This window comes from Mauremys mutica, chromosome 17 (genome assembly GCF_020497125.1).
Source record: "Mauremys mutica isolate MM-2020 ecotype Southern chromosome 17, ASM2049712v1, whole genome shotgun sequence".
Classification (NCBI taxonomy): Eukaryota; Metazoa; Chordata; order Testudines; family Geoemydidae; genus Mauremys; species Mauremys mutica.
This window is the reverse complement of record NC_059088.1, coordinates 868804-886559: the sequence shown is the minus strand read 5'-3', so window position 1 is coordinate 886559 and position 17756 is coordinate 868804. Positions and strand designations below refer to the sequence as shown.

Below are 17756 nucleotides of genomic sequence, written 5' to 3'. Positions count from 1 at the left end.
CTAGGCTGCTCTGGCAGGGATCGGCCACTTGAGAATCCCCCACCCTGCAAAAGGGGTCACCCCAGCTGGTGTGGAGCTGCTGTAGGGGTCCTGCCCCCACCCTGCTCCTAGCCCCTGATGTAGAGGCTGAGGTCAGGGTGCCCAACACTGCAGCTATTCCCTGCCCCCCAGGACCCATGGGGAGGATCGGGGGTGGGGCTGGAGCACACTGTGCTGTGGCTATTCTCTCCTCACCAGGGCCCAGAGGGGGCAGAGCGCACGGTGCTATTTCCATGGTTCATACACGAGGTCCCTTCCCAGCTCAGGGGGACACGAGCAGCCCAGATGCTGCGTGCTGGGGCCAGCGAGGGTCCCCTCCCCTCTCCCCAGCGCATCTCTGCAGCACAAGGAGTTTGCTGTGTGGGTCTGTTTATCCCACATCCAAACGCCGGCCTCAGGGGTGAGCCTGTCCCCGTGCTCTGCGGGAGCAGCACCAGGCCTGGAAGGAACATTTGTCTGTGGAAGGGGGGATCTCAGCTGGTGGGGGCCAGGGGAGAGCTCACCCTGGCAGCTGTTCTCACTCGCGTGCGTGAAATTGGCTTTCCCAGAGCTGGGCTCATAGCCATCGATGCAGGTGCAGTAGTAACTCCCAGGCACGTTGGTGCAGTTTGCGTGGGGTCCGCAGTCTGCCGGGATCGGGCCCTGACACTCGTTAATATCTGCAAGACAAAAGAGGATGTTTTGTACAGTCCTGCTAGGGAGATGTTCCTGTATCACCCACCTGCACTGAGCTGGGTGATGGGACCCAGGCGACCGGGCCCCCAGCAGCTTAACAATCACAGGCCTGGTTCTCAGCTACACTCAGGCGGCACTAGGCTGCTCTGGCAGGGAACGGCCACTGGGGAATCCCCCACCCTGCGAAAGGGGACACCCCACCTGCTGTTGAGCTGCTGTCGGGGTCCTGCACCCACCCTGCTCCTAGCCCCTGATGTAGGGGCCGAGGCTGGTGCCCAGCACTGCAGCTATTCCCTGCCCCCCAGGACCCATGGGGAGGATCGGGGGTGGGGCTGGAGCACACTGTGCTGTGGCTATTCTCTCCTCCCCAGGGCCCATAGGGGGCAGAGCGCACGGTGCTATTTCCACGGCCCAGACACGAGGCCCCTTCCCAGCTCAGGGGGGCACTAGGAGCCCAGATGCTGCATGTTGGGGACAGTGAGGGTCCCCTCCCCCCTCCCCAGCGTATCTCTGCAGCACAAGGAGTTTGCTCTGTGGGTCTGTTTATCCCCCATCCGAGCGCCGGTGTTAACTCGGCCCCACGCTCTGCGAGAGCAGGTGAGAATTACGTCTCATCACAGCTTCACTGATGACCTTGGGCTACTGTCAAAGTGAGCAGCCACCATGGTGCAGCGACAGGCCTGGAACGAGCATTTTGTGTGCGAGGGGGGGTCTCAGCAGGTGGGGCCAGGGGGAGCTCACCCTGGCAGCTGTTCTCATTCGCGTGGGTGAACTTGGCTTTCCCAGAGCTGGGCTCGTAGCCAACGATGCAGGTGCAGTAGTAACTCCCGGGCACGTTGGCGCAGTTTGTGTGTGGTCCGCAGTCTGCCGGGCTCGGGCCCTGACACTCATCAATATCTGCAACACAAGAGGGGACGCTCTGTACAGTCCCGCCAGGGAGACGTTCCTGCATTGCCCACCTGCACTGAGCTGGGTGACGGGACCCACGCGACCAGGCCCCTGGGAGCTTAACAATCACAGGCCTGACTCTCAGTGCTAGGCTGCTCTGGCAGCAGAACGGCCCCTTGAGAATCCTTTACCCACAAAAGGGGCCACCCCAGCTGCTGTGGGGCTGCTGTAGGGGGTCTGCGGAAGCAGGTGAGGATCATGTCTCATCACAGCCTCGCTGACAACCTCAGTCCACTGTGAAAGCCATAAAAAGTCCCGGTGCAGCACCAGACCTGGAACGAGCATTTGTGTGTGCGAGGGGGGGCGGTCTCAGCAGGTGGGGGCAGGGGAGAGCTCACCCTGGCAGCTGTTCTCACTCGCGTGCGTGAAATTGGCTTTCCCAGAGCTGGGCTCGTAGCCAGCGATGCAGGTGCAGTAGTAACTCCGAGGCACGTTGGTGCAGTTTGCGTGGGGTCCGCAGTCTGCCGGGCTCAGGCCCAGACACTCGTCAATATCTGCAACACAAGAGTTGACGCTCTGTACAGTCCTGCCAGGGAGACGTTCCTGTATCACCCACCTGCACTGAGCTGGGTGATGGGACCCAGGCGACCGGGGCCCCAGCAGCTTAACAATCACAGGCCTGGTTCTCAGCTACACTCAGGCGGCACTAGGCTGCTCCTAGCCCCTGATGTAGAGGCTGAGGTCAGGGTGCCCAGAACTGCAGCTATTCCCTGCCACCCAGGACCAAAAGCGGGAAGATTCGGGGTGTCATCATGGTGTCCTGTACTTCAGCTATTCCCTGCCACCAGCACCTATGGGGAGGATCAAGGGCATGGTTGGAGAACACTGTGCTGCGGCTATTCTCTCCTCACCAGGGCCCATAGGGGGCAGAGCGCACTGTGCTATTTCCATGGTTCATACACGTGTCCCCTTCCCAGCTCATGGGGACACTAGCAGCCCAGATGCTGCGTGCTGGGGCCAGCGACGGTCCCCTCCCCTCTCCCCAGCACATCTCTGCAGCACAAGGAGTTTGCTGGGTGGGTCTGTTTATCCCCCATCCAAGTGGGAGCAGCATCAGGCCTGGAAGGAACATTTGTCTGTGGAAGGGGGGATCTCAGCAGGTGGGGGCTAGAGGAGAGCTCACCCTGGCAGCTGTTCTCACTCGTCTGGGTGAACTTGGTTTTCCCAGTGCTGGGCTCGTAGCCATTGGTGCAGCTGCAGGAGTAATTCCCAGAAATATTGGTGCAGTTTGCGTGGGGTCCGCAGTCTGGCGGGCTCGGGCCCAGACACTCGTCAATATCTGCAAGACAAGAGGGGATGTTCTGTACAGTCCTGCCAGGGAGATGTTCCTGTATCACCCACCTTCACTGAGCTGGGTGACGGGACCCAAGCGACCAGGCCCCTGGGATCTTAACAATCACAGGCCTGACTCTCAGCTGCACTCAAGCAGCACTAGGGTGCTCTGGCAGCGGAACGGCCCCTTGAGAATCCTTTACCCACAAAAGGGGCCACCCCAGCTGCTGTGGGGCTGCTGTAGGGGGTCTGCGGGAGCAGGTGAGGATCATGTCTCATCACAGCCTCGCTGACGCCCTCGGACCACTGTGAAAGCCAGAAAAAGTCCCGGTGCAGCACCAGGCTGGAACGAGCATTTGTGTGTGCGGGGGGGGGGGGGGGACTCAGCAGGTGGGGTCAGGGGAGAGCTCACCCTGGCAGCTGTTCTCACTCGCGTGCATGAACTTCGCTTTCCCAGAGCTGGGCTCGTAGCCATCGATGCAGGTGCAGTAGTAACTCCCAGGCACGTTGGTACAGTTTGCGTGGGGTCCACAGTCTGCCGGGCTCGGGCCCTGACACTCGTCAATATCTGCAACACAAGAGGGGATGTTCTGTTAGCAAGTTTGCAGATGACACTAAACTGGGAGGAGTGGTTGATACGCTGGAGGGTAGGGATAGGATACAGAGGGACCTAGACAAATTAGAGGATTGGGCCAAAAGAAATATGATGAGGTTCAACAAGGACAAGTGCAGAGTCCTGCACTTAGGACGGAAGAATCCCATGCACTGCTACAGACTAGGGACCAAATGGCTGGGTAGCAGTTCTGCAGAAAAGGACCTAGGGGTTACGGTGGACGAAAAGCTGAATATGAGTCAACAGTGTGCCCTTGTTGCCAAGAAGGCTAATGGCATTTTGGGTTGTATAAGTAGGGGCATTTCCAGCAGATCAAGGGATGTGATCATCCCCCTCTACTCAGCACTGGTGAGGCCTCATTTGGAGTACTGTGTCCAGTTTTGGGCCCCACACTACAAGAAGGATGTGGATAAATTGGAGGGAGTCCAGCGGAGGGCAACAAAAATGATTAGGGGGCTGGAGCACATGACTTATGAGGAGAGGCTGAGGGAACTGGGATTGTTTAGCCTGCAGAAGAGAAGAATGAGGGGGGATTTGATAGCTGCTTTCAACTACCTGAAAGGGGGTTCCAAAGAGGATGGATCTAGACTGTTCTCAGTGGTAGAAGATGACAGAACAAGGAGTAATGGTCTCAAGTTGCAGAGGGGGAGGTTTAGGTTGGATATTAGGAAAAACTTTTTCACTAGTAGGGTGGTGAAGAACTGGAATGGGTTACCTAGGGAGGTAGTGGAATCTCCTTCCTTAGAGGTTTTTAAGGTCAGGCTTGACAAAGCCCTGGCTGGGATGATTTAGTTGGGTTTGGTCCTGCTTTGAGCAGGGGGTTGGACTAGATGACCTCCTGAGGTCCCTTCCAACCCTGAGATTCTATGATTCTATGATTCTATGTATAGTCCTGCTAGGGAGATGTTCCTTTATCACCCACCTGCACTGAGCTGGGTGATGGGACCCAGGCAACCGGGCCCCCAGCAGCTTAACAATCACAGGCCTGGTTCTCAGCTACACTCAGGAGGCACTAGGCAGCTCTGGCAGGGAACGGCGACTGGAGAATCCCCCACCCTGCAAAAGGGGCCACCCCAGCTGCTGTGGAGATGCTGTAGGGATCCTGCACCCACCCTGCTCCTAGCCCCTGATGTAGGGGCCGAGGCTGGTGCCCAGCACTACAGCTATTCCCTGCCCCCAGGACCCATGGGGAGGATCGGGGGTGGGGCTGGGGCACACTGTGCTGTGGCTATTCCCTCCTCCCCAGGGCCCATAGGGGGCAGAGCGCACGGTGCTATTTCCATGGCCCAGACACGAGGCCCCTTCCCAGCTCAGGGGGGCACTAGCAGCCCAGATGCTGCGTGCTGGGGCCAGTGGCGAGGGTCCCCTCCCCCCTCCCCAGCGCATCTCTGCAGCACAAGGAGTTTGCTCTGTGGGTCTGTTTATCCCCCATCCGAGCGCCGGTGTTAACTCGGCCCCACGCTCTGCGGGAGCAGGTGAGAATTACGTCTCATCACAGCTTCACTGATGACCTTGGGCTACTGTCAAAGTGAGCAGCCACCATGGTGCAGCGACAGGCCTGGAATGAGCATTTTGTGTGCGGGGGGCAGTCTCAGCAGGTGGAGCCAGGGCAGAGCTCACCCTGGCAGCTGTTCTGACTCGCGTGCGTGAACTTGGCTTTCCCAGAGCTGGGCTCGTAGCCAACGATGCAGGTGCAGTGGTAACTCCCGGGCACGTTGGTGCAGTTTGCGTGGGGTCCGCAGTCTGCCGGGCTCGGGCCCTGACACTCCTCAATATCTGCAACACAAGAGGGGATGCTCTGTACAGTCCTGCCAGGGAGACGTTCCTGCATCGCCTAACTCTACTGAGCTGGGTCACGGGACCCAAGGGACCAGGCCCCTGGGAGCTTAACAATCACAGGCCTGACTCTCAGCTGCACTCAAACAGCAGTAGGCTGCTCTGGGAGCGCAATGGCCCCTTAAGAATCCTTTACCCCACAAAAGGGGCCACCCCAGCTGATGTGGGGTGCTGTAGGGGGTCTGCGGGAGCAGGTGTGGGTCATTTGTCATCACAGCCTCGCTGACAACCTCAGGCCACTGCCAAAGCCGGCAGCAGCTCCTGTGCAGCACCAGACCTGGAAGGAGCATTTTGTGTGTCGTGGCGGGGGGGTGTTACAGCAGGTGGGAGCCAGGGGAGACCTCACCCTGGCAGCTGTTCTCACTCGTGTGTGTGAACTTGGCTTTCCCAGAGCTGGGCTTGTAGCCATCAATGCAGGTGCAGTAGTAACTCCCGGGCACGTTGGTGCAGTGTGCGTGGGATCCACAGTCTGCCGGGCTCGGGCCCTGACACTCGTCAATATCTGCAGCACAAGAGAGGATGTTCTGTACAGTCCTGTCAGTGAGATGTTCCCCTTATCACACGCCCCAGCCCTGGCACTGAGCTGGGTGACAGGACCCAGGCGACCGGGCCCCCCAGCAGCTTAACAATCACAGGCCTGGTTCTCAGCTACACTCAGGCGGCACTAAGCTGCTCTGGCAGGGAACGGCCACTGGTGAATCCCCCACCCTGCAAAAGGGGCCACCCCAGCTGGTGGGGAGCTGCTGTCAGGGTCCTGCACCCACCCTGCTCCTAGCCACTGATCTAGGGGCCGAGGCCGGTGCCCAGCACTGCAGCTATTCCCTGCCCCCCAAGACCCATGGGGAGGATCGGGGGTGGGGCTGGGGCACACTGTGCTGTGGCTATTCTCTCCTCACCAGGGCCCATAGGGGGCAGAGCGCACGGTGCTATTTCCATGGCCCAGACACGAGGCCCCTTCCCAGATCGGGGGACACGAGCAGCCCAGATGCTGCGTGCTGGGGCCAGCGAGAGTCCCCTCTCCCCTCCCCAGCAAATCACTGCAGCACAAGGAGTTTGCTCCGTGGGTCTGTTAATTCCCTGTTCAAGCTCCAGGCCCATGGGTGAGCCTGGCCCCATGCTCTGCGGGAGCAGGTGAGGGTCACATCTCATCACAGCCTCGCTGACAACTCAGGCCACTGCCAACGCCGGCAGCAACTCCTGTGCAGCACCAGGCCTGGAATGAGCATTTGTGTGTGCGAGGGGGGTCTCAGCAGGTGGGGCCAGGGGAGAGCTCACCCCGGCAGCTGTTCTCCCTCGCGTGCATGAACTTGTCTTTCCCATAGCCATCGATGCATTTGCAGAAGTAATTCCTAGGCACATTGATGCAGCTTGCGTGTCCCTGGCACTCAAAAACTGCAACATAAGAGGGGATGTTCTGCACAGTCCTGCCAGGGAGACGTTCCTGTACCACCCACCTGTACTGAGCTGGGTGATGGGACCCAGGCGATCGGGCCCCTGGGAGCTTAGCAGTCACAGGCCTGATTCTCAGCTACACTCAGGCTACACTAGGCTGCTCCGGGAGCAGAACAGCCAGTCGAGAATATGGTGCATTGAAAACTGTGTTAGCATCACAAGCTCTCACTTTACGTCTGCAAGGGGCTTTCCTGGACCTGCTTGCGGGCTAGGGGGCTCGTGTGACCAGGGCCGGCTCTAGGTTTTTTGCCGCCCCAAGCAAAAAAAATTTTGGCTGCCCCCCGTCCCAGCCCTGGGCTCCCCCCCGCACTCCTCTGCTGCCTCAGCCTGGGCTCTTCCCCCCACCCACACCCCCTGCCACCCCAGCGTTGTGCTTCCCCCTTCCCCCTACCAGTGCCCTCCCCCACCCGCCTGCCGCCCCAGTCCTGGGCTCTCCCCCCGACACCTGCACCCTCCTTCTGCTGCAGCCCTGGGTCACTGGTAACTCGCTCCCAGGGCGGGTCATTCAGCAGGAATTTTGGATGTGCACAGAACACAGACAGGATTGGTTCCCATATGGTTACAGAACTGCAGTACAGTGGAACAATTTTCAGCTTGTGGGATTGGAGGATATCTGGATGCATATTATAAGACTGTCCTATATCAATGAGGAAAAGTTGAGGTGCCTTTATTATTCTTTTGTTCCACTCTTTCTTTCTATGGGGAATTTGCCAATCCAATATCACTGTCTTCCTTTTAAACAAACAAACAAACAAAAAGGCAATGGCTGTTGAAAATAGCAATTCCAGTCCTAATAACCACTGGGAAGCATTTCTTGCTCAATTTTATCCTACTCTTTCTACAGTAAGTTACAGTGGATCAGTATATTTGATTTGGGAGAAATGAAGTAAGAGCAGGGGTCCCAGGAGGGGGCAATCAGGGGACAAGGAGCAGCGGTGCTTAGATAGGGCTTGGGGATCTGGGGGGGAGTTAGGTGCAGGGGTCCAAGGAGGGGGTGATCAGGGAGCGGGGGGAGTTGGATGGGTTGGGGTTTCTGTGGGGGGCAGTCGGAGGAGGTGGATGGTGGCAGGGTGGGGCTACCCTCCCTCCCCGTGGAGTGTCCTGTTTTTTGAATGTTAAAGTATGGTCTCCCTACCACTCACAGCACGCTGCCGCATGAAGTCCCCCTTCTTTCTTTCCAGTTGGTAGTGACCAAGGGAATGCTGGGAAATGTAGTTCTTTCCCTGCTCCAGGGCTGGCTCTATCGGCAGGGAGCTAACCAAGGAACTACAGCTCCCAGAGCCCCTGTTGGTTCTGCCGCCCCTGCAAATGGGCTGCCCCAAGCAGGTGCTTGCTTTGCTGGTGCCTAGAGCCGCCCCTGCCTGTGACAAGCTTAAGCCCTGAAGTGGGAGCTTTTCCCTCCCTCCCAGAGTTATTGTCCATTAACTAGCACAGCTCCAGGCATTGTCATTCCCCTTAGAAACAGCCAGTCCCTCTTTAAAACTCGACACATTCACAGCTCCCTTGCCGCAGTGGCAGTGAGTTCCAGAGGCTACTGCTGCCTCAGGTGGAGGAGTATTTCCTTGTATCTGCTTTGAATTTGCCCCTTTTCAATTCAATTCAATCCACACACTGCCCCTTTGCTCATTGGTCTTTCTAAAGCTCATGATTTTCTAAGCTGATCTGATTTTTTTTAATGCCTGGGATTATCATCACGAGCTCAACCATGCACTTAAGACCCACTGGAGCTGAGTTAAGTGCATAGCTGTGCAAGACTGGAGCTAAGCATGTGCTTTGCTGACTCAGGGGGCTCAGGGAACACAGACAGCGACCAGCACAAAGTGATTTAGCACCTGGCAGCTTCCAGCATCCCCCGGCGGAGACTCCAGCATGTGAGTATCCCCTGCCAGGGGACTGGTATTGGTGCATGCGCCAGCTTCACCAGCGCAAAGGGGTCTCCAAATCCACTGCACTGCAAGTCCAGAGAGACCTCTCGGTCTGTGCCCTGGGCCCATAGAGGGCAGAGCGCACTGTGCTAGTTCCATGGTTCATACACGAGGCCCCTTCCCAGCTCAGGGGGACACGAGCAGCCCAGATGCTGCGTTTTGGGGCCAGCGACGGGGCCCTCCCCTCTCCCCTGCACATCTCTGCAGCACAAGGAGTTTGCTCCATGGATCTGTTTCTAACCCTGAGGGCTTATTCCTCATCCAAGCACCGGGCACAGGGGTGAGCCTGGCCCCATGTGCTGCAGGAGCAGGCAAGGGTCACATATCATCACAGCTGACGGCCTCGGGCCCCTGCCAAAGATGGCAGCAGCCCCGGTGCTGCGCCAGGCCTGGAAGGAGCATTTGTGTGTGGGAGGGGGGGGGTCTCAGCAGGTGGGGTCAGGGGAGAGCTCACCCCGGCACCTGTTCTCCCTCATGTCCCTGAATTTGGCTTTCCCAGAGCTGGGCTCGTAGCCATCACTGCAGGTGCAGTAGTAACTCCCAGGCACGTTTATGCAGTGTGCGTTGGGTCCACAGTCTGGCGGGCTCGGCCCCAGACACTCGTTAATATCTGTAATGCAAGAGGGGACGCTCTGTACAGTCCTGGCAGGGAAACGTTCCCCGTATCACCCCCCAACCCCCGTATTGAGCTGGGTGACGGGACCCAGGCGACCAGGGCCTTGAGCGGTTAGTGATTAAGGGCCTGATTCTCAGTTACTCATTTCTGCTGCTGGAATGTCGGAAACAGCTCCCCCCCCCCGAGCCTCCTGTCCCAGGTACGGGGGGGTCTGGGGTCGGCCCCACAAACACCCACATCCCCCATGTGAGAGGAGGGTGGGGAGATGTCCCCCTGGGGCTCCAGGCTCCCTGTGTGTTGGGGGAGGGGTGACCAGCTCCCTCTCCTCTGCCCCCCTCCCTCCTTGGATCCCTGTGGGGTGGGGTGAGGGATAGTATAGCCAGCACTGCCCCATTCTCTCCTCTGGGCAGGGATCTGTGGGTTTCTTCTGCCCCTGGATACCCAGGGGCTGATTAGGGCCCAGACTGGGATTCAGACGGGTCAGTATGATGCCCCCCCCACCCTGTGCCTAATTCACAGAGCCCAACACTCCTGGCTCCTGCTGCTCACCCTGGAGGCCCCGGTTTGATCCCCAGGAGGGCGGCCCTCACCCGAGCTGCTGCCCCCCCCTCATTCCCCAGCCGGGCTGAGCACCCCCAGCAGGCCCTGCAGTCAGTGGAGTTGGCTGCTCCGGCCCTTAATGCCCTGCTCTGCCCCAGCCCCCCCAGGACAACGTGGGAGCCCCGTTACCATCACAGGTCTCCGTTGGGTCGGTGAAGAAGCGATTCCCCTTTGGCTGGTATCCATCCAGGCAGGTGCAGTGGGCACGTGGGTCCCAGGTTTCAGTTCAGCCCAATTTTAGAGGGCGGGGGGCACCTACAAGTACCACTTCTAACATCTGCGCCATCAGGGGTTTGATTCGGGCTGGTCAGTAACCCGGCCCTGGGCTACAAAGGGGACCTGCCCCTCACTCCAGCCCCCAGTGTAGAGCCCTGGACCCCAGGGTCTATTCTCTGCTGGCCACAGGGCTGGGAAGGGAAGGGGAGGGCTACACAGGGGCCTTCTCCTCTCCCCTGCACGCCCCCACCGTGCTCTGTAAACCCACCCCAAGACGCCCATGCCAAGGGGCTGCTCCCGGCTCCCCAAACCCCTGACTCTTTTCTCCTCCCACAAGGGAAAGGGGCCGGAGCGGGCGGAGGCCGGAGCCCGGGCAGCCGGGAGCGCTGGGGAAGGTTAGCCAGGAGGAGTCGGCCTTACCTCGTACGCCATGATTCTGGGCCACGGTGCCCCACAGGCACAGGGCGATGCAGAGCCCTGGAAGGCAGAGAGACAGGGTGAGGCCCCATGGGCAGATGGTAACCAACACTCAGTGCCACTTGCCCAATGCCAGCACCCCCCACCCCGTCTGCCCAGAGCTGCCCCATGAACTCCCCCACAGACCCACTCCCAAGCCCTGCCCCCGGACCACACTCACTGGCAGCGCTGGGAGGTGACACTGTCTGCCGTGCGGAGGGAGGAGCGCTCCAGCAGCAGGGCTGTGTGGGGCTGTCTCTCCCTTTGCTAGCCCTGCCCTGTGCTGGGACCTGAGAGTGGCAAAATTTGAATTTTTATGCAAACCATAGAATGCCGGCATCCCCAGGCACATGCCTATAGTGCCTAATCGGAAATCCGGCCCTGCCCATTGTGCCAGGTGGCACCCAGAGCCCACCAAAATCAGGGCCCCCATTGTGCCAGGTGCTGCCCAGAACTGACCGAGATCAGGGCCATGACACGCTCGGTGCTGCACAGACACACAGTGAGTCATTCTGTGACCCAAAAAGTTCATGGCAATAGGCAAAGGGAGGAGCATTCTCTCCACTTTACAGATGGGGAAACTGAGTCACAGTGAAGGGTAACAACTTACCCAAGGTCATCCAGTGCGTCCATGCAATGGCCAGACCCACTTGGAAAGGGGAAGCACCGAGGGAGGGATGGGGCACAACACAGGCTGCTGTTGATCTGCTTTTCGATCAGGTATGGGCCCAGATCCGCCCCCTCCTGCTGGTGTTTATTTATAGCCTGTTGCTCTGAGTCATTAACCACACGCGGGTGAAAAGAACCAGATGATAAAGGACCCGGGGGCCGAGTGCCCGAGGTGCTGTGCAAAGGGGAAGCCCAGCGGGCTGTGGAACCCCATTGTGTTTTCCTAGGAAGGGAGCTAGAAAGGGGGCGCAGCTTTGAAATTCAGCTCCGGCCGATCTCCCCTCGGGGAGGACGAGGGAGCTGGGGAGGTGATGGCATCACAGTTCCCCTGGAAGCGAAGGCTGAGCCATTAATTCAGAGAATCTAAGGCCAGGAAGGGAGCAGGCTGATCCGGCCACTCGCACTGCACAGGCCAGAGAATGACCCAAGGATTCCTGCATCCAGCCCATAGCTGGAGCTGGAGCTAGCGCAGAGTTTGAGAGAGGACAGCCCGTCTGTGCGACTCCATGTGATGGAAATGGCTGTTGTGTGTTCACACTGTCAGTAGCATGTTCACACTTGCGGCACTTGCAGCGGTATTCAGAGCAGTGCACTCTGGGCATCTATCCCACAGAGCACCTCTTTCTCTTCTGCCACTCAGAGTTGTGGGAAAGCTGAGAGGGTCTGGGGGAATCTTGGGTCCTGGCAGAGTACCCCATTATGCATTGCTTCGCATCCCAGCATTCCCTGTGCTTATGTCTGAATTTGGCACCATCTTTCAACAGTTTGTGTATTGCGCATCCTGTCTCTTCGGGTTGCAGGAATGGATCCCAACTGTTGACCAGTATGCTGCTTGCTCTGACCAACAAGTCACAAATGGCAGTGCAGTTATTCTTTAAATTACAAAGGCAAGAGGAGTGTGACATTGATTTCGCCATGGGTAGTAGCTGCGATACGAGATTGCTTGTGGCATTCACGGAGGTGCTGACCACAGTGGAACGCCGCTTTTGGGCTCGGGAAACAAGCACTGAGTGGTGGGATCACATCGTGATGCACGTCTGGGATGATGAGCAATGGCTGCAGAATTTCTGATGAGGAAAGCCACATTCATGGGACTATCTGATGAGGTCATCCCAGCCCTGCGGCACAAGGACAGGAGAATGAGAGCTGCACTGCCATTGGAGAAGAGTGTGGCGATTGCACTGTGGAAGCTGGATACTCCAGAATGCTACCAGTTTGGAGTGGAAAGTTGACTGTTGGACTCGTGTTGACGGAAGTCTGCAGGGCCATTAATCACATCCCGCTCCAAAAGACCGTGACTCTGGGCAATGTGGGCGACGTTGTGGATGGCTTTGCACAAATGGGCTTCCCTAACTTTGGAGGGGTGATAGATGGCACGATTATTTCAGATCTGGCACCAGACTACTTAGCCACTGAGTACATTAATCTCAAGGGGTATTTCTCAATGGTTCTCCAGGCGCATGTGGATCACCAGGGGCATTTCACAGACATTAACACAGGCTGGCATCCGACGAAGTGGGTATTCACCCACGAAAGCTCATGCTCCAAAACGTCTGTTAGTCTATAAGGTGCTACAGGATTCTTTGCTGCTTTTACAGATCCAGACTAACATGGCTACCCCTCTGATACTTGTGCATGACACAGGCATCTTTTGGAACACTGGCCTGTTCAGGAAGCCGCAAGCAGGAAGCCACAAGCAGAAGATCACTGTAGGGGAAGTTGAAATGCCCATTGTGATCCTGGGAGATCCCGCCTACACTTTAATGTTGTGGTTTATGAAACCATACTCGGGGCAAATTGACAGCAGCAAGGAGTGGTACAACAGGCTGAGCAAGTGCAGAATAGACACTGAATGTCCTTTTTTTCCATTTAAAAGGCCGCTGGTGCTGCCTCTGTGGAAAGCTGGACCTGGCTGATGGCAATATTCCCATGCTTATAGGCACATGCTGTATGATCAATAATATTTGTGAAGCAAAGGGTGAAAGCTTCACTCAGGGCTGCATTGTAGCGGCTCAGGCTGAGTTTGAACAGCCAGAGACCAGGGCTATTAGATGGGCGCAGTGCAGGGCCATAAGGATCAGAGATGCCTTGAGGCAGCAATTTGAAGCCGAAAGCCACTAATATTTTTTGCTATGCTCAGGAGTGCAGTGCTTGCAATGCTAGGAGGTGATTGATGCAGACGATGCAATATGTGGGTTTAACGTAATGGTATGTTGCTTTGCAGGGATCTTTTTACTTTCAATTAATAGAACAAAGATTGCTCTCAAACCAACACAATTCTTTTATTAAAAAACAAATAAAAAACATCAGCAGTGAGGGGGATGGGGGAAGGGAAGGTCCCAGGAGGAGGAGGGGTCCTGGGACGGCTAAAGATTTGTGTATGTCCAGGGATTATAGCCAACCTTCTCCTTTGAAGTACAATGCAGCAGGGCCAAACTGCAGAGGGATGGGTGTTGAGTGCAACCCTCCTTCCCCCAACAACTCATTTCAGCAATTCCCAAAATCAAATCCACGTATTGGGGCCTCCTCTCCTGTTTGCGCTTTGCCAACATCCAACAGCTGTGATTGGCTAGCCTCCACTGAGGTGGAAAAGAGCTCCTGGATGCATGCATCTCTGACCTCCAAGTCATTCTCTGCCTCTGTGTCCCCCTCCCACTCCACATCCTTGTCCAAGATTTCCTCCTACTGGCTCGGTCGACTTTTGACTGGCACGCGAGCCACTGAAGTATCCACAGTGGCCTTTGCAGTGGAGGTGGGGTCAGTGCCAAGTATCACGTCCAGCTTTTTGTAGAACCGGCAGCTTGTGGGTGCAGCACCAGAGTGGCGGTTTGCCTCCTGCACCTTGTGATAGGCGTTCCGCAGTTCCTTCACTTTGACCCTGCACTGCAATGTGTCCCGGCCCCTTTCTGTCATGCATCGTGAAATCTGTCCGTAGGTATTATAATTCCTATGGCTGGAGCCCAGCTGGCACGGAACAGCCTCCTCTCCGCAAATGGTGATGAGGTTCAGCAGCTCGGCATTGCTCCAAGTGGGAGATCGCCTGGTGTGTGGAGCAGGCATGGGCACTTAGAAAGATGTGCTGAGACCACTGCACGGGTCACCAAGCGAACAGGAAAGGGATTTCCAAAGGAATTTATGGGATGCGGATGACGGTTGGTCACCTGAGGGCAGGGCAGTAGAGTTCAAACCGATGACCAGACAGGCAAGAACGGGCATTGTGGGACACCTCCCAGAGGCCAATTGAAGCACTGGAATTGGCCAGGGTCTCTATACTGGCACCGATGCAGATAGCCGTTCGCCTCTTGTTGAGGTGTTTTTTTACAGTGCTACAACAGCACAGTTTCTGTGCACTAAGTGGCCTTGCAGTGTGTACGCCTTGGGAGTTACAGTGCAGAAAGTTGCTTTACTGAGCAGAAACTTACCAGTGTAAACAGGACCTAAGATGTTTCCAGCAGTCATCCTGGGCAGGGATTCAGTGAAGAATGAAACCTGATTAACTCACTTCCCTGCCTTAAACAGGATTTAAATATGGCGGGAATCCTTTGTTTTCTAGTTTGATCCTCACCCCCTATTAGTGGAAAAATACTAGTAGTCCAGTACCAGGTGACATGATCCCATGACCCTGAAGTGTCAAAGCAGCATCCCAGGAAGCTTCTCAGGAAGGTGGAAGATTAGCATCTTCAAAGTTCTATTGTCCATCTTAAATGGCCAAATAAGGCTGATTGCCTACTGTCTGGTGGATGTTCCCCAGGTATTACATAGTCAATATTCTTAAATTGATACATACATGCAAATAGGATAATCATATTCAGTAAATCATAGTCTTTCCAATGATACCTCACATTACCTATCTTGCATAGAACACATCTGTTATGCCAGATTCATATCATAACAATATCCTATGAAGAATATGGGGTGTAACTTTCCATGACCTCTGTGACTTCTGCAGCAGCTGGTGTGGCTGGCCCTGGGCAGCCGCTGCTGGAGCAGTTTTGGGCCACCGCACCTCCCAGCCGCAGCAGTAGTTTGGGTGTGGGAGGGGGCTCAGGGCTGGAGCAGGGGGTTGGTGTGCGGGGCGCTGCTTACATTGGGGAGGGGCTCCATAGAAGTGGCTGGCATGTCCATGCAGCTCCTAGGTGGAGGGCCAAGGGGCTCTGCGCACTGCCTCTTCCTGCAGGCACCGACCCCGCAGCTCCCATTGGCTGTGGTTCCCAGCAAATAGGAGCTGTGGAGCCGGTGCTCATGGCAGGGTCAGTGCACAGAGCCCCCCAGCCTTCCTCCCCCTCCAGGAGCTGCAAGAACAGCTCCTGTCAGCCCCACCAACCCTCCCCCCAGCACCAGCAGGGGTCCCGGACCATGTGCCACCACCTCCCCAGCACCTATGACATCCTTCCCAGGCTGCCCCCCCGGGCCACCTCCTCCCAGCACCTGCTGCGCCCCCAGGCCACCTCCCAGGGCACCCTTGGCTCCCCAATGTTAGTTAAGGGTATATAGTACAGGTCATGGACTGGTCACAGGCCTGTGGTGAGAATCATCTAAGTTTGTAAGGGAACTGAAAGTGTTAAGATCAGCTTAGAATGTGTTTTGCTTTTATTTCATTTGACCAAATCTGACTTGTTCTGCTTTGACTTATAATCATTTAAAATCTATGTTTATACTTAATAAATTTGTTTGTTTATTCTACCAGAAGCAGTGCGTTTGGTTTGAGGCCTGTCAGAGACTCCCCTTGGGATAACAAGCCTGGTACATATCAATTTCTTTATTAAATTGATGAACCCATATAAGATTGTAGTGTCCAGGGGACATAACTGAACACTGCAAGATGGAGGTTCCTAGGATAGTGTCTGGGACCAGAGATATTGGCTAATGTCATTCAGCAGCAAAATCCAAGGAGCAGCTTACATGCCAGAGGCTGTGCGTGAACAGCCCAGGAGTGGGGGTTCTCACAGCACAGCAGGGTAAGGCTGGCTCCCAGAGTCCAGGATTGGCGTGACCTAGCAGATCACTGGTCCAGATAACACCAGAGGGGAACGTCAAAACCCTTTAGCTCTTTGTTCTGGACACATGAATTCCAGTTACCAAAAGCGTGACGGCACCTCCTAGGCTTGTCCCATATATATTGTCCTTATCTTTGGGACATTCCAGTGAGAGTAACTCCCTGCCTGTTACTACGGTAGAACACCCATATGTGCTGATCCTGACAGTTTTCCTGGCTAATGCAAGGTGTGATGGGATACTTAGCATAGGTGAACAAGACATAGTAAGACACAGGCCACCGTTCCAGGCCATGTAACTGATAGAAGTGTGTATACAAATAATGTTATATGCATTAAGCACATACTATCCATATTAATATAAGTAATGGGAATCATACCTATTGATCATATGATATATTATATTAGCCCGGTATATATTGGTGAACACTTCAGAAATTGATTTAACCCCCACCTAAACAATTCAGCTAGTCCTAATGACCCAGATCCAATGACCTCACCCCTCATTACAGTGCCAATAACCCCTTTGAGAGCTGCCAAGACTGTATCAGCTTCATGGCAGAGACACATTCTGTGAGACTCTCATGATGGGCACAAATGCGGCACATACAGCATTACATTCTGCAAGCCTGGGAACTTAATGGTTAACACTTGAGTGCTCCCTGGTGGCAGAGAGGAGAACAGAACGAGAAGGAGAAATACTTGAGAGAAATAAAAAATAAATACACATTTTAAAAATGTTATACTCAGAAATAAGCAACAGAGAAAGAGAAAGAGAAAGATATGTCTCCTGGCCCCTGTTTATGAACCAAATTTTGCTTATCTACCCCACTGTGATTCTGGTGTAAATCCAATGAAGTCAATTCTTTCATTAATAACTATTATTACTATCATAATATTTTGGAATCCCAGCATTGTGCCCCTACAGAAAGCTGGCTCAACCAGCTACCTGGAAATGCCCCTCCTGTATTGGCTCTATGGTACAGCCCCCAGGCACAGTGGGTATCCCCGGAGGTGAGCGGTGTGGCCAACGTACTCCTCCACTCTGGCTCTTGCCAGCTGCTGGAATGGTCCCTTGGGGCTACGGACAGTTGAGGATGAATCGGGGAAGACTTTGGGCTGCTCTGCTTCCAGGGACCAAACTGATCTGCAGTTATCCCCTGGGATTCAGTAGCTGTGAACGTGGTGGAAAGCTATCAGTGATAAATGAAGTGGGGGGTAGCCCCCTTTGATGGACACCCAGCCAGCCAGTTAGCTGTAAAGTCCCTCTTGGTAGCTGTTCTCTGCTTGCTTTACCTGTACAGGGTTAAAAAGTCCCCAAGGTTAAAAAAGAAAATTGGGCTCCTGACCAGAAGAGCCAATGGGAAAGCTAGAACTTTTTAAAATTAGGAAAGAAACTTTCCCTTTGTCTGTTCTCTGGAGATGGAGACATGGAGCAGCAATGC

General features: G+C 55.5%; 1 protein-coding gene across 1 annotated transcript; it reads right to left on the bottom strand.

Moving 5' to 3' along the window:
* Positions 1–11268, bottom strand: LOC123351851 (latent-transforming growth factor beta-binding protein 4-like). The gene is made up of 12 exons (XM_044991524.1): positions 11259–11268; positions 10613–10669; positions 9215–9370; positions 6659–6775; positions 5730–5885; positions 5168–5323; positions 3347–3502; positions 2786–2941; positions 2001–2156; positions 1456–1611; positions 543–698; positions 1–44 (listed from the first exon to the last, which is right to left on the bottom strand). The coding sequence occupies exons 1-12, from the start codon at positions 11266–11268 to the stop codon at positions 1–3; spliced, it is 1476 nt and encodes a 491-aa protein (XP_044847459.1).
* Between the last annotated feature and the right edge of the window lie 6488 nt (positions 11269–17756).

Coding starts and splice junctions, on each gene's coding strand:
- LOC123351851 (XM_044991524.1), bottom strand. Junction 6,776..9,214: donor GAGGGAGAACAGGTGCCGGG/GTGAGCTCTCCC, acceptor CTTATGTTGCAG/TTTTTGAGTGCCAGGGACAC. Junction 1,612..2,000: donor GAGTGAGAACAGCTGCCAGG/GTGAGCTCTCCC, acceptor CTTGTGTTGCAG/ATATTGATGAGTGTCAGGGC.